The sequence below is a fragment of the Maniola hyperantus genome, chromosome 10, assembly GCF_902806685.2.
Source record: "Maniola hyperantus chromosome 10, iAphHyp1.2, whole genome shotgun sequence".
NCBI classification, from domain to species: domain Eukaryota; kingdom Metazoa; phylum Arthropoda; class Insecta; order Lepidoptera; family Nymphalidae; genus Maniola; species Maniola hyperantus.
In genome coordinates, this window is record NC_048545.1 from 7,829,416 (window position 1) to 7,845,640 (window position 16,225).

Below are 16,225 nucleotides of genomic sequence, written 5' to 3' on the forward strand. Positions count from 1 at the left end.
GAACTCTCAGGCACGCAGGTTTCCTGACGATGTTTTCTGTCACCGTTATAAAAGGTCATATTGTACACAGTAGCCGGCAAGAAACATTGTACACCAACCTTTAGAAAGAGATTTCGGCTTTGTAGAGCGTTGTCTCTACAAACTCCTCCTATGTTGTCACTCCTACCTATGTGATGTCGGTCTCAACGACAGAGATAACGCTCTACAAAGCCGAAATCTCCTTCTAAAGGTCGATGTACAATATTTTCTGCCGCGTACAAAATGCACATAGCTTCGAAAAGAAGAGGTGCTTGCCTGAGATCTAATTTGAGATCCCTCGACTAGAGGAGACCGCGAAGACTTAACCACTAGGGTATCAATCACCGCTAGCTAGCAGCACTCAAGTATTTCACAGATTCCCAAGTCCTTATCTTGAGATCAACGAAATCTGTCAACGAGAACACAGTGAACGCAATATCACGGAAGAGATGCTATGATACACCTGACCTTGGTTTACTTCAATTTTAATGAAACAACATTTTGTTTAATAATGTTTTATTGGTGTATACATGGTTATGCATTATAATATTAATATTTTATCAATTGTTAATTCTTTAAATTATGGCACTTAACACAATAATATCTTTAAACAATATATATAATGTTGATGATGAATGTCTAATCAAAACGGGATGATATTTCGAGATTAACTTATAAATATTCGGAATTAATTTCTCAGTCGTTCGTCGAGTTTCGTAATAACGAGTCTCTTTTTTATTTATTTATATATTTTTTTCTTATGAAAATAAAATCTATAACTCAAATTTCAACTTATTGTTCCCAAATCGTAAACATAAATTATCATAAATAAAAATATACAAGCAAAGAACGTAATAAGTTAATGTTTTGTACCAGAGGACAGCTCACCACCCTCCCGGCTCGGCGAACGAGCGCGCAGGAATATCGTTTATAAAAATTAACTTTCAACTTCCCCCACAATACAAACCGTTTAAAAACTTACGACTAAACAAACTCCTCTAACGTTAACATGCGCGTACCAAGCGATTATTTCAAGCACAAAGCGAGAACAATTCGAATCCCTTCCATCGCACTATCTGATTATTTTAAGGCATATTTCACCTAAACGGCTATATACTGGAGATTTCTTGGAGTATGCATAAAATATATCATATTGCTATTACGAATTAGAAAATTTCGAAGCATTCCCCGCGGCGACGTTAAGTATAAGATGCACTATCGACCGATGCCCAAGCACACGCACACAACATTTTATAATTCTTTAAATACATACAAAAGGCCACATCACATCATTCAGTCACAAAGCGCGAACAATACTAACACGATGAATCTATTTTACAAACGTACAATGGATACAATATGGTCGGCTACACTCAACATTTTTATGTCTAGTTATTGTATAAATTATTTATTATAGTACATTCCTAATTGTCAACTGACGTCCTCGTGAGGATTGTGGTTCCTAAGCTACTCGGATTGTGAACGTAGTTGGCAAGTTCCGAAGTTCCTCGAGAAAGACGCCGGATGAAGATACAATTTGTTCTAAGTACAACTACAATGTACCAACTTTCAACGTTGTGACTCGATACTCGAAGAGGAACTGTATCGTGCATTAATTTTGTTACGATTTTGATCTTTTTTTTTACTACGACCAATTTTTAAGTATATTTTATTTACACACTTTACACAACGATAAACGAATATTGCCATTAAAACACGAGTATAACACGATTACATTAGACTTTAGAGTATTATTTTTTCGATTAATACAACAAACACCTAATAAATCATCCGACGTCTTGAGCAATACAAATAAACGCTTACCAAAAATATTATTCTCTATTCGTTACCGTTTCCCGGCGTAAAGCGGTGATATGATTGATTATCACAATACGGGTAACACTTAGTTTAAAGCAAAGTAATAGAGGAAGGTTCTATTGAGTTAGAAAGTGATTTCTTTTTGAGATCGATACAGATTACAGACGCTCAATTGTAGTGTTGGCGTTAAAGGATAAATACTGTGGAGGGGTGCATGCGATCAGTTTGCCGAGAAGTTAGTATCCAACACCGAGATCGTTCGCGAAGTACATGACGTAGAAAGACGTAGGAAAGGAGAGTGGACAAAGGCCATGCGATTAGTTCCTCGACCGTGTTAACGCTTCCTACGATTATGTACCCACAATACTTGGATTTACAGAAAATAAAGAATAGAGAAATCTTGATACCCAATACCACAAACCCGATAGGATGGCAAAACGGAAAGGCTGCATGCTATTAATACTGTACAGAAGTTATGTCTGTGATATCAGTCTATAACTTGGTACCAGAGATGTCTAAAGGGCTGTTAACGAATGAGGATAACGGAAACGTTTGACCCTTAATAACCCCTTCACCCAATTGGTAGGAATACATATTTTATGTACATAATATAGACACGTTCTATAAACCGTAAAATACTTATTACGATAAATTACCGATATACTAAGACATCAATTCCCATAAATTTATCTAAATGTTTTTTAATCAGGCGTCTTTCTCAGAGGGAGCAAACTTCGATTCGATTTAACGTAAACTGGAGTTTGTTCTTAAAGTACGAGATTTTGTCCTTAGAGTAAAATGTAATTATCTATATCACATCCCATTGCAGGAACGTTAACTGCGAGCGTCCTAAAATAAATTCCTAAATGCCATGATCTACCCGCACCCGCAATGAACGCTCCGGCAACTAGTGTAGCTTACAGCGATCTATGTACAGTCCGACACAATGTCGTGCCTTAAAACGTAAGACTAGATTTTACTACAAAATTAGAAATGTGCGAAAATTTTAGTGATGTCAAGTTTAGCCGTTGAGCAGGGATTGCCGCGACGGGTCCGGTTACGATCAGTCAATATAATCATTTTATAAAAATCCTTAAATCACTCAAGGAGATTTACATCAAAATTGTATTATCAAAAATTATAAATGTCACAAGGGTAAAAAGAAAAATCAGTGCCATAATCTGCTAGAGAAAAAATAGGTACCTAAATATAGGCAAAATCGCAGTCCCGAGAATCCCCGATCAAAGGCTGGAGCTTAATTGGATGATTTCGATTCGGGTAACATCAAAATTAAATAAATACTAGAAAATCTTTAAAGAACCTCAGAAGACTAATACGTACAGCAATGAATCTATCCGCATAAATATGTACAATGTTCATCTCAATCGTACAACGTTCATTCTAAACTGACAGAGTTCAAAACTGTTCAGGCGAAATTCACCTATCTATTACACACCACTTCCGTTTCACTTTATTCACCGCAGAAAAGTACATATAAGTTTAGTTGAAGAGTTCGTTTGCTTTTTAAGCCGACAGCCGCCGCGGGCGCCGGTCAGGGGCGCGCGTTGGCCGCGACCAGCGGGCGCCAGTGCGGCTGCCAGGCGGGCTATCCCTGCCAGTATCAGAAATCCTCTAAAAGCACAGCATCGCGGGGCACCAAGCCCTTCTGCTCTCCGCGACAGCACAGCAGGTACTGGTCGTCCACTTCCAGGATGAGACGCAGTCTCTCACCTTCATTGAACGCAAGGTGACCCGAGTCCGAAGGTAGTCGGTGCCACAGCGTTCTCACGTACCTGAAAATTTTAAGTTCGGTGTGAACGAAAAGTTGAATGTTTGATTTTTAAAATAAAAATATCGAGCAAACGAGCAGGTAGGCGGGTCACCTGATGCTAAGTGATTACCGTCGCCCGTGAAAATTTACACACCAGAGGAACCGCCAATGCGTTGCCGGCGTTTCAGATATTTTGTTGATCTGCCCCTTGAATAACCCCATGTTGTAATCCAGTGGGAACACCCCCAAAACGAATTGATTCATGATAAAACACAGGTTTCACAGTTTAGATATAGAAAATCAGTAAACGTTAGTTGTTAATTCACAGTCGACGGCAGACAATACGTTTAGTATGAGAGCGCATGCCTTCTTGTAAGTCCCTACTTAATATAAAGAGCTTAAGAGACGGTCAAGCGGCTTGACGTCAAGCACGTAGATTTTTGCTTGTTGTTGTTGTTTATTGTGTGACTTTTAGTTGTGCCAACACAGCACAATTCACTTCGCCAATATCGCGTAGCTTGGAGAAAACACAAAGGAGGTTGCTCGGTTTAGTAAATTCATCTACTAGCTCATACTGAATAGATTTTTGCTTGAGTCAAACATTTTGACCGTTTACAAAGTTTGCTTGACGCGTGATTGATGCAATTATATATTTCGCTTGACGCGGCGTTCGGATAGTGTTTGAGATACGAGAAAAGTGCCGTTTGCTTGATCAAGCCGGCAACATACGCATCAAGCATCTTGACCGTCTCGGAGTCGGATGCTCTTAAGGATAAGTGTATATATAGGTTGGATTGTGTTAATGATGATGGTGTTACTTACTTGTTCTTCTGTTGTTGTGCGTGGTGCGCGTGCGCGCGCGCCGCAGACGAGGAGGCGGCGCGGCGCGGCGCGGGCGGCGGCGCGGCGCGTCCGTACGGCAGCGACGCGGGCCGCGGCGCGCCGCCCCCGCATGCACCGTCCACGCGAGACGCCCTGCGTACAAGAACAATTAGTATTATTGACCAGCAACCGCTTGCGTTTTTTCATGCAAGGTGTTAGTCGCCGAATCCAACCCAATTGGGGAGTGTTTTGTATGTATATAATATTATATATAATATGTTTAAACTATAATCAATATATTATATTGATTATAGTTTATACAGTGATATCAAATGTACCTAGATATTAATCATTCAATAACAAAGAATATTAGAACCATTACACTAATTGCTTGTAAGTAATTAGGGAGCTTAATTAAGCTTACGCTTAGTACCTATGTGGGGTGCATTTTTTGGGTAAGAATATTTTAAAAGTACCTACCATTGTACTAAAGTTAATGAGTAAATAATATTAGTACGTACTTATATAAGAGAAAGCAGTAAGTATAAGCTGAAGATTATTGTAACAAAAGTTCACAGTATCAGGTACTTATACAAGTTATTTATTATTTCATCGCCAAATAGAAAAGAACAAAAAAGACTTAAATAAAAAATACGTGCAAAAATTCCCCGTGTAAAACTCTGTTTATAGCTCACCATACATCGAAATACCCCTCGTGCAACCATGCCATTTGTTATACCTTTATACGAATACATGTCAAAAACTATTTTTAGAGAATTCATGTTAGTTCAATAGAAATAAAACAACAAGCCCCATATAAATAATACATACGGCGGCTTCTTAGAATTGTTTGTTTTTTTAGCACCAACATTTGCGACTCTAGTTTTGTCCGCAGGTTTTCTCGTCGACTTCTCGGGTATAACTCTGAAGCGTGCATAATATAATCGTGTCAAGAAAAGCGTGTGAAATATATGTAACAGAAAACCCAAAACCAAAGTACCTACTCAGTGGGAAACTTATTAAAATAAGAACTACAAAGTAATTAGTAACCTTCACCTTAAACTTGATCTATTAGAAGAACTTTAAAATCAAGAACAACTAAGAAATAAAATACCTGTCCTTTAAATAAAATAGGAGCGTGTCAACTAAAAGTAAAGATTCAACAAAAATAAAAGAATATTTTAAATTGAGCAAAATAAAAAAGAAATGCTTAACAATATTTTCTAGTTTATATTAATACAATATTTGACTTTTATGTACCTATTAGCGGGTTGCGGTGGTTTCTTAGCCGCCGCCGCTGTCCTCGCCGTGCTGGGCCGTGGCATCGATGTAGTGGGCGACGACCCTTTACGTACCGGCACTGGAATGCCCCTGCGTTTCCGAACAAACGAGAATTTTAGAGAGATTGAATATTTAGGTAAGTACGTCGAACCGATAATTAATAGTTAGCAATGAAACAGCAATCCCCTTCAAATAATTCCATCAGACTACACTGTCATCTAAATATAAAAGGAAAAGGTGACTGACTGACTGATTTATCAACGCACAGCTCAAACTACTGGGCGGATCGGGCTGAAATTCGGTATGCGTTTAGCTTTTATGAAGTAGAAAGCTGTTAAGAAAGGTTTTTTTTAAATTCAATCTCTAAGGGAAAAAGAGATTTGAAAGTGTAGTCCACGCGAATAAAGTCGTGGACATAAGCTAGTTTACTATTAGTGCCTTAAGTATAAGTTTTTATGGAGTTATTTTATTATCTGCCTTTAAATGAAGATACCATGGCATTTGCCCGGCCATACTGAATAACAGATCACCGAAGTTTACTTGACGATTTCTTAGATTTATCACAATTGTACTTAGTTGTAGAACTATACAGATCTAACTGGAAATTTCTTACAAAATCGTAAATAGTCGTTGTATTTGATCTTTGATAAATAATTTCCTATATTCGATACTTATCAGCTGTTGGAGTATTGTAAATATTTACCGATATGCCCTATCGTTAAGATAAACTTTCAAAAGCGGCAAAAATAAATAAAGATACCTACCTATCTAACATCTAAAAACTCAACCGAAGTCATAAAGCCAGTAAATTAACGAAGGTCTGGGACGCGCTGGATCTCTCTCTATAATACATCAATTAAAGATCAAAGTGAAGATATTTATACACATTAAACAGGCTATCGAAACAGTGTTTATATTCAACATTTGAACTTATAAATTGCCGTAATAGTGAGTTAGGAAAAGTTTAGTTGGCCCGATAAAACTAATACGGGTTATTTTAAATCACTATTTTTATTTATTTTATTTTATTTTATTATTAAGTTAAATAATTAGTCCCCAGTCATGTAGTAAATACCTGAATAGTACAGGCCCTATTATCAAACTTTCTTAACTATGAGGGTAAATGGGGTCACGTGTTATACCTATTCATATTTCATTATTCATTACGTTTCACAAAGCACAAACAGCGGGGTTTTTAAATGATTCACCACTTCATAATACAAAAATAAGTTCACACCAAATTGTTTTAAAATCCACACTTTCGTCTTGTTTTCACAAGGTCGTGTAACGTGGAGTATATATTTATAGGGTTTGGGTTGACACTTAAATATTTATAGGATTGTTATAAACAGTAGGTAACCTATGGAAATTTGCCAACATAATATAATAATAAAATACCTATAGTACGCTACCGGTTGAGATGGCAATCGGGGTATGAGACGGTGGACGCCCGCACACCCGTACGTCACCCGCACCGAGGTAGCGCTGGGGTAGTGCAGCTGTGCGGGGCGTTCCCTAGCCCCGATTGCCATCTTGACCTGTCGCCGACTATACCTACTGAACTTAAGTAAACGCCGTGCTTCTAAAGAAAGCAACGTAAGACCCTACATCTACTGCTGTTCAATTAGAGATCTTGGAAATCTGAGTAAATGTTTTCAGACGCTTTCCTAGCAATAAGATTATACCTATATCGAAATTTTTGTCATAATAAATCATGCAAATACCAAACAGTGGTGATTGCTTAAGCCTTAAATGGTTAACACTTCCTATTCGGAGAAACCGAGGTTTGGTCCAGACCACACACCACAAAATGTGCTTGTCTTTAAGGCGAATAAAAACATTGTGAGAGAAACCGACATGCCTGACAGTTCTCCGTAATGTTCTCAAAGGTGTGTGAAGTCTGCCGATCCGCATTTGGCTAGCGCGAGCATGGTGGGTTACGACTACTGAGGACAGGTCTCTCCCCTGGAGTGCTTCGGCGATAGGTTTTTATTTTAATTTTAATTTTTCAACACTTACATGTAGGCTTACAGGATTATTCCTAATACACTAGTAGTAGTAATTCATCAGGTTGATGATGATATTGAGCACCCTAATTTTATGATTCGACTGACGTCAAACAAAGAACATGTTTGAAACACGAAATAATTAAAAGCTGTGAAAATATAAAATTAGCAGTATTTTAGTGTTACCGATGCGCGTTTTTGGCGGGCGACTGTATAGCTGGCGCCTGGGGCCGCACGGGCGACGACACCGGCCGCGGAATCTTGGATCCTCGAGCTGTGGCTGGCGACGTTTCTCCTGAACAACAACAACAACAACAAAAACTGGTAAATAGTAGGTAAGGTAAGGTAATATAATAAGGGTTCTTTTTTTCCTATTCAGGTACGGAACCCTAAAAATACATATACATATAGTTGTGAAGTAAACTTTTGTTCTCAGTAAAACACCAACCGCTATTTATTCTTCACTAGCTGATGCTGCCATCACTTCGTTCGGGTGGAACTCTTTTATTTTCTGGGATAAAAAGTAGCCTATGTCACTCTCCAGGTCTTTAATTATACCCATGCAAAATATCATATCGATCCGTTGCTCCGTTGCGACGTGATTGAAAGACAAACCAATAAACATACCAACAAACACACTTTCGCATTTATAATATGGGTAGGGATGTACACGTTTATTATTCTAGTAGTGTTATTATGCATTATATTTCAAGGTACATTATTGGTATTCGATTCCCAACCGCTTCCTATTCTATAAATACAAGGGGATTTTAACTCATTTACGTCTGTCCGTTGTGTCGGCGAAGTTAGTTTTAATTATTCGAACAGTCGTGTCTGACATAGTTATTGTGTCTAAAGCTATTTCTGGCGTGTAATCCCTCGCCGAACCCAGCTCAACTCGGACTTGACTGATGTTACAACAACTATTACAAAAGCGGAAGAAATATTCCACGCTGTGATGAAGAGCATCGTTATTCAAATAGGCTTAACTTATTTATTTTACTAGCTGATGCCGGCGACTTCGTCCACGTGGAATTAGGTTTTTTAAAAATCCCGTGGGAACTCTTTGATTTTCCGGGATAAAAGTAGCCTAAGTATGTCACTCTCCAGGTCTTTATCTATACTAATGCAAAAAATCACATCAATCGGTTGAACCGTTGCGACGTGATTGAAGGACAAACCAACAAACAAACACACTTTCGCATTTATAATATGGGTACTGATGCCAAAAATATATTAAAATGTTGCGATATAATAATATCTACATTATAGTTGATCCGCCCCGGCTTCGCACGGGTGGGAATACCAGTAAATAGATCCTGAGAAGACTGAAATTGACTTAAAGACTGAGATTGACTTTAAGACTGAGATTGACTTAGGTAGGTATCTTATACTAATAGAATGGTGTATAGTACGCGATAGGTTAAAATGACAATCGGGAAGGGAACGCCCCGCACACCCGCACAGCCCCGCGCTAACCCAGTGCGTTCGAGCGCGCGTGACGTGCGGGTGTGCGGGGCGTCCCCCGTCTCATACCCCGGTTGTCATCTTAACCTATCGCTGACTATCCTACATACAAATGTGGTCGAGAGCATGTCCAAAAAGAAGTCTAAAATTATTTTGAGTGTGAGAGGTCCTACCTACTTAATAAATAATTTTGTGGGTAGTAACGGTAACTGATCAGTGCGGAAGTTGCCTTTATCGGAAACGTCGTTCATTGTTTTATATCCGATTTTATCAGTATGCGGCATGCGCTCGGAGTTAGGTACATTGCTCAAAAACTTATGGGCTATAAAATATCTAACGCTTAACAGTCACATGCCATGGTCGACCAAATTACGTCAGTGAGCCTACGTCATGTTTTATTATTTCAGTTGAGTCGTCAGGCTGAGTAGTGGATGCTCCTCTTACCATGTACAAATCATTAGCTTTGTCTTTCCTATCTCTATACGTATACATTCACATCCACATATGCCTATCATTGATTAAAAAGTTCCTACCCACTGAAAGGAATTTCATGAAATTTTACGTAGACTGTGGAGTATGGCGAGTTGGGTTTATTTTGGAAGTTTTCCAAAATTTCAAGTGGGTAACGCATAATGAGAGTTCTATTGAAGTGAAAACTTCTTTAGGCGCGTTGAGTGGTTTTGGGTTTAGGAAAAAGGTCAAAGTCGCGTCACCGACATCCTAACGTACTTGACATTTTAATTTTTGATCCTCACTACAATTTGATAATCCAAAAATAAACTACTGTTGTTTCATAGTTTTAAATTTTCACTTCTGTCGGCAGTCCTCACTGACTTTTTGGGTGTGGAGGGTAAAAAGCACGTGGCCGATCCCCTTGACCGGGTTACGTTACTCACTGCTCTTGAGAAAAACCGAGGACCGAAAAGAGTAGAAAGCTGTAGAAAGAGGTTGTACTCTGTAGTAGGCTGTGTAGATACGTCACACGAAGTCACTCGCTTGCAGACACCTACAGCTATGAGGTATACAACCAAGACGAGAAATACTTACCAGATGGCGTGCCGGGGCTTTCTGCGGTACTGAGCATTTCCCATTTGAGCTGCAACCGCCTGAACTTGCCGCCAGAGTTGTTGCTGCCAGTGCCGGTGTTCCCGCTCGCGCTGCTGTTGGCGGAGCCGGGCCGCCACGGCTCCTCGCCGCTCGTGTCCAGCTAAAAAACAACATCAGTTACTAAATGTGACAAAAATAAATGAGCATCTAACGTGCAAGGATCTCTAGGCATTAGGTATCTTGCGTTCAAACTGAGAATAGGAATGATTTCCGGCATATGGTGACTCTTAGCTGGAAATATTGTGATTCCATATATTTACTCAAATAATGTAGAAAAAAACCATTACAGTACGCGAAGTATTTCTTTGGTAACCGAATGTTCAAGTGCCAGTAGACAGGGATGAGGGAGGTAATTGACCTTCTTATTCTTACTTTGAGCGCATCATTTAACATAATGAACTTACTGTGACTGACCTATTATTACCAACGTAGGTACTATTTAAACCGTATATTATTTTATGTATTCGTTATCTACCTACCAAGGTTTTCTTTATAGCGTAAACCCTCATTACGGATACACAAATTCAGCGGGTTCACAGTATGATAAGTTAATATTTCCGAAATAAAATACAATTGCATAAATCAAAAGATTTCAAAGTGCTACAAACTTTCTTTAAAGGTCAAAAAACAAAACTAAACTAAAAATAAAGTTCTAGTCACTTTACGGTATTCATGCGTGATACCTTTTATTTACGACTCGGCATATTCTATAGGTACATAAACCGCAGGTTGTATGATAGGAACGGTGGGGCGATGCCGATAGGATTTCCTGTTGGTTAAGGTTTATGATTTATGTAAGTTCTGGCTTCGGTTTATGAACAGCGGGTAAATATTACTCAACTAAGCAAAGTAATGGTGGGTGCTAAATGATGATCGCAAAACATAAAATGATATAAATGTGAACACTGTTAAAAGCATAAAGCGGTTAATCCTGCAAAAAAAAGTGACAAACGGAACAAAACGCTACCAAACAAAGCACAATTGCATGTAATCCACACATAGGTTCCCTCCAAGTTACCTTCGTGTCATTGCCGGGTGCTCTAGCGGGAGGCTTTTTGTTTTCTAGACTATCAGTATAATCATCACTGTCGTCGAATACTAATCTGTCAAAGGCTTGCATTAATTTGGAGCCAAGATGCACCCCTGACCATCTTCTATTATTCTCTAAGTCAATCCTACTGTTACTGGGGCATATGTCGTAGCCTATGGCGGATGGATTAACGCACGACCTCGGCCTGTTTTTTTCGATCGTAGTCTTAACATTTGCCGAATCGTTTAACAAGTCTGGCGTGGATGGCTCTTTGTTTCTGGGCTCTTTGTGTCTCATGATGACACTGGTTTGACAGTCGTCACTGGACACGGCGCTGGACTGCATGGAACGGACCAACTTCAGCAGGTTTCTCTGGTTCAGTGTTAGTGGCGGAGTGTTAATCGAAGTGGGCTGTTAAATACACCAAAGTTTAAAGATCATGCAACGAACTATCTATTGTTAGAGTTATGGGAGAAATGTCCTTGACAGATCGCTTATCGGCATCGATCGTTCGGTTGAAGCCTTTATTTGCATTTTATGAAAGCTGTGCACGAAAGTATACGCTGAAAGTTTCCGTTCGCGGTGAATCGTGTCTCGAAAGCACATGCAATAAACAATAAAATGCAAATAAAGCGATGTCTGCTCAGATTTGCGGCGCAGTTAATATGTAGTATGTGACATCAATGCACGAAAGACATTCCATACTTACTTAATGTTCAAGTGATTTGGTGAAAGATTTTTGAAAGTTTACTTACCCGACTAGCAGCTCTCATGTCGTTCTCGATCCTCTTGAAGCTTCGGTGTAGTTCGCGCATTTCAAACATGAGATCAAGCGAGAACGGCAGCAATCTGAGTGGTTCGAGGCTGGCCAGCAGTGTATCCAACAGCGCTCTACATCTTGATTCGCCTACGCAACCCGCTAGGATGAGAGAATCAGGGTCGTAGTGCTTTTCAAGTATTGATTCCCGCGTCCGTACGTACGAAACCCACGCGTCTACAGATTGTGCGCTGCAACAAAAAAGAACATCGTTTATTGTGCTTTCCTCAACAGATCACAATTTTTTAGAATAAGTATAAATTTAAAGTATAATACTTACTTTAATAGACCTAAAATAAATGCGTTAAATTTAACCAGACCTTCTGTAACCGCATCTTCGCTGTTTATTCTTAAAACCAGTTCATTAAGGGACTTTGTGATGGGACCTGAAAAAAATGCGATATTATATTTGTCTTTTACCCGTATCATTTAATTTTATTGTACTTAATTTAAATTATTTTAAGTTACCTTGTCTGGCTGTTGCTTCTACCATTTGCCAGACCGAGTTATTGACAGCCCCAAAAGAGGTTTCGATGTTTTCTTTTAAACCATCTCTGAATATGGCGTATAATGCTGGGCACAAAGCGTTAAGGGCAATCTTAGCGCAAGCCGGGGATTGTTTTGAATCGCCTAAGAAAGCTAGTTCTGCCTGATCCGTCGCCGGCGAAAAGTGCTGAATCAACATTTCAACAGCATCCGTCACGTTGGATACTAAAGCTGCAAATGAAAATATTCAAAGTTAGTTTGCAACAATATAAAGGTACATAGATTATTATTATTGTTTGAAAGTAAGCTTAATTAATACCTCTTTTTTGGGAGACATCTATTAGATCGTACTTTTGCCTTCCTTCGTGTTGTGTTGTCGGACTCAAAAATTCATCAGGACTTACTTCTCCTTCTTCACAAATAGGTATCTCAGCTAAGTTTTTGCCCTAAAATACACACATTTTTAGAGAATTACCTGTATTTACATTAAGCCATTCCACCAGCATGAAGTAGCTAATGAATCAAGCATAAAAGAAAAGAAACAGTAGGTATGTATCATGGAAAATAATATAAAAGGAATAACAATAAATGGTACCGTGAGACATGCCGAAGTTCTGAAATAACAAAAGTACTAAAATGAAATAAAAGAACAAAAATACTTACAGGCACGAACTGGCATTATGGTGCATATTGAACGGGAAATAAATTACGTTACCTGATAGTGTCTTTGTGCTACCATAGCAGATATATTCGGGGAGTTAGGCGGTGTAGCAAGACTTGCTACCTTCAGTTCATCTACAGTCTTTGTCTGACTTTGTTGTACATCAGCTTTAGCGTCTGGCTTTTGTGCAAAGCTAACAGATTTCTTGCTGTTGCAACTACTGCTACTTGAATCCGTTGACCTTTGATTTTCTTCTTGGGAACGCTTCATTTGAAGAAATTTGGTAACCTGACTTCTTACCTTTTGGACTTGATTTTGATCCCATTCATCCATGTTTTGGCAGCTGATGCCACTTTGCTTAAGAAATTCTTCTAGCTGTTGTAAATCGGCGCTGCTTATAAGTGCACCGGGCGGTGGAAAATCAATGTATTCAATTTTCTTCGTTCTTGGTTTAGGAAGCGGTGGCGTATGCGGTCTGTGGAACTTAATTTCATTAGATTTCCCTGATTCCAGGCTACTTTCAGTTCCAACTCCTTCATCTTGATAATACTCGTTATAGTCGGCGTCCTTTTCAGCCGCATCTAAGAATTGTTGAGATAGTCTCTTGGCAGCCAAATCATTATTTTTTCTGTAGTCGAAATTTGTTTGATTTTGAAGATAATAGGGCTCTTGAAGTGATCTTCTTTTAGTTTTATGTTCCACAGCTGCTGTAGCATATACTATTGGGTCTTGTATAAAATCATCTAGTTCGAACATGCTGTATCGTTTTGTGTGTGCAGTGGATTTTCGTGTTTTGTCCATGGACTTACGTAAAATACTCTTAGGTAAAGGTGGTCTTGGAGGAGCAAATTCTCCTTGTTTCGCTATTCTATTCTGATCGGCAAGAGACAATGACCTTTTTGGTATTAAGGGGTTTATTCTTTGGCCTTCAATATTGGCACAACTAGCTTCCGAACTTGTAGCACTATCATAGCGGTATACAAACAATGGATTAAAGTTTCCTGTAGGAGCAGGGCTATTCTGAGCTGATTCATCAGTTAACATTGTCGATGATCCTCGATATCCTGAGGATGGTTGAGTGGCTGTACTTGAACTTGATGAAACGGCTGTAGTATTGGCTAAATTATTGCAATCACAGCTCATTGGCCTATTTCTCTGTTTTGACGCAGGTGACACATTACAGTATTTATCACATTTATTCGACAGCTCTTTTTCCTTCATATGCTGCATCAATTCAGGCATTTCTGAGAGCAGCTGCTTACACTCCAGAGGTAACAAAAAATTCAGAGAATCCCAATCTTTGATATGGCTGAGACCTTTTTTCTTAAGCATTTCTACGTCGTTGCATGAAAAAGGTCGTTTACCTTTTACTTGCATTCTATTTCGTCTAGTATCATTTGATTTTGGGGATATGTTTACTTTCACTGGACTCAAGTAGATATTTGGTCTGCCATTCAAAAAGCTAATGTCTGGTAAAGTGTAATTAGGATACAAAACAAAAACTGGTTTTTCACAACCACCCTCTTTTAGTTTTTCAAGAAATGAAGCTTCTACGATCTTATATATTTCTCGGTCATGTGACATGGATGAAGCTTGAAACATTGAGGTTTGCATACTTTTATCTAGCGTTTTGGCTTCAAGATGCGTAGAAGTAGCTTTATTATCACTTGGTTCTCTTTGTAATACCCTATTCATTCTTGTTATCTGTGTACCATCAGACTCAGAACAACTAGAAATACTAACACTTGTAGCCGAAGATTGTGAGGAACATGATCTTCTACTATTTCTTCCTTTTGAAGGACTATTAGTGATATTCAAGTTTGCCCTTTTAAGGTGAGGTTTATTTACTACAGCGTATAAATTAGATTCGTTATCACTTAACCTAGATCCTTCTATCTCTTCTTCTTCTATTAACACTTCGTCATAAACTCTGTTAAATGGGTTTGCTGGTCGAATTTCTTCATAAACCCCTAATGATGTTTCCTCAAGGGCCTCGATTGGTAATTCGACTTGAGGTCTTTCAGCATGAGTACTCTTGAAAATGCCTATCTTTTGCTCCCCCATTGACTCTCCGCTTTCCCCACCTGAGCTAGATGGCCAGCATTCCGATCGATCTAATTGATCCATCCCTACTATACCATCATTACTCAAACTTTTCTGTTTCATAAACAGTTTTACTAAATTGAAAGACTGTTGCTTTGTTTGGCTTTTATCAGAAGACGTTTGGTTATCTGTTGAAGATGTGCTCATGGGCTCCGAATGTTGGCTCCCAAGTGAAGAACGGTTTTGTGAAACATCATAAACTTTCATACATGTCGGTGTTCCAATTAGCCTTTGGTTGGCTGTAAAAGAGTCGACCTAAAAAAATACAAGTGTTAAATTCTTAAACTCACACAGCTTCATGATTGCATTAATAATTTCTCATTAACACTTTAGCAGATGTTTACCGTTGAGTTGCTTAAGGCTGCAGAATTGATGGAACTGCTCAGCAGTTTCCTCCGGTATAAGTTTGGTAAGCTTTGACTTTTGATTACTGAGTTATTCATTTCGTTTGTTGTATCAGCTGTTTCATTTGCATTTTCATTGTTATTTCCAGATGGATGCCTAAAAAGTTTGAAAATGATGTAGGTATGACTTAAATGAAATAACTTTTAATTACCAATGTTTTTTTTTTGAGAGTGCGATAATCTTACCTCTGTAAAGGCGACTGATTGTTCTGCTTTTTAAGCTTACTCCAGGTAGTTAATCCTAAATCACTTCTGGCCATAGACGTTGTTAGCTTATTTGTTAATTGCTTACACCTCTCTAATAATTCTAGATTCCTGCGCGTTCGTTCATCACTATCTAATGCTATAATAAAATCCTTCTTAACCAGTTTGTCTGCAAAACGATTAACGAAATTAGGTAGAAGCTTATCATGAGTGATGGGGTGTTATGAATC

At 38.7% G+C, this 16,225-nt stretch overlaps 1 protein-coding gene across 13 annotated transcripts in view; it reads right to left on the reverse strand.

The window, feature by feature from the left end:
• Window positions 1-517: 517 nt before the first annotated feature.
• Window positions 518-16,225, reverse strand: part of LOC117985874 (uncharacterized) — an 85,114-nt gene continuing 69,406 nt past the window's right edge. For 6 of the 13 annotated variants that reach the window (XM_034972672.2, XM_034972671.2, XM_034972668.2 and 3 more), the window contains 14 exons: window positions 15,978-16,164; window positions 15,732-15,888; window positions 13,339-15,642; window positions 12,943-13,069; window positions 12,606-12,854; window positions 12,418-12,523; window positions 12,076-12,328; window positions 11,309-11,731; window positions 10,231-10,390; window positions 7,903-8,011; window positions 5,690-5,800; window positions 5,261-5,353; window positions 4,430-4,582; window positions 518-3,629 (listed from right to left, as the gene is read on the reverse strand). In XM_034972672.2, the coding sequence (XP_034828563.1) occupies window positions 3,458-3,629; window positions 4,430-4,582; window positions 5,261-5,353; window positions 5,690-5,800; window positions 7,903-8,011; window positions 10,231-10,390; window positions 11,309-11,731; window positions 12,076-12,328; window positions 12,418-12,523; window positions 12,606-12,854; window positions 12,943-13,069; window positions 13,339-15,642; window positions 15,732-15,888; window positions 15,978-16,164 (4,604 nt within the window). In that variant the 3' untranslated portion in view covers window positions 518-3,457. The remainder of the gene's footprint in view (window positions 3,630-4,429; window positions 4,583-5,260; window positions 5,354-5,689; window positions 5,801-7,902; window positions 8,012-10,230; window positions 10,391-11,308; window positions 11,732-12,075; window positions 12,329-12,417; window positions 12,524-12,605; window positions 12,855-12,942; window positions 13,070-13,338; window positions 15,643-15,731; window positions 15,889-15,977; window positions 16,165-16,225) is intronic. The other 7 variants (XM_034972676.2, XM_069501172.1, XM_069501175.1 and 4 more) reach the window with 5 other exon arrangements.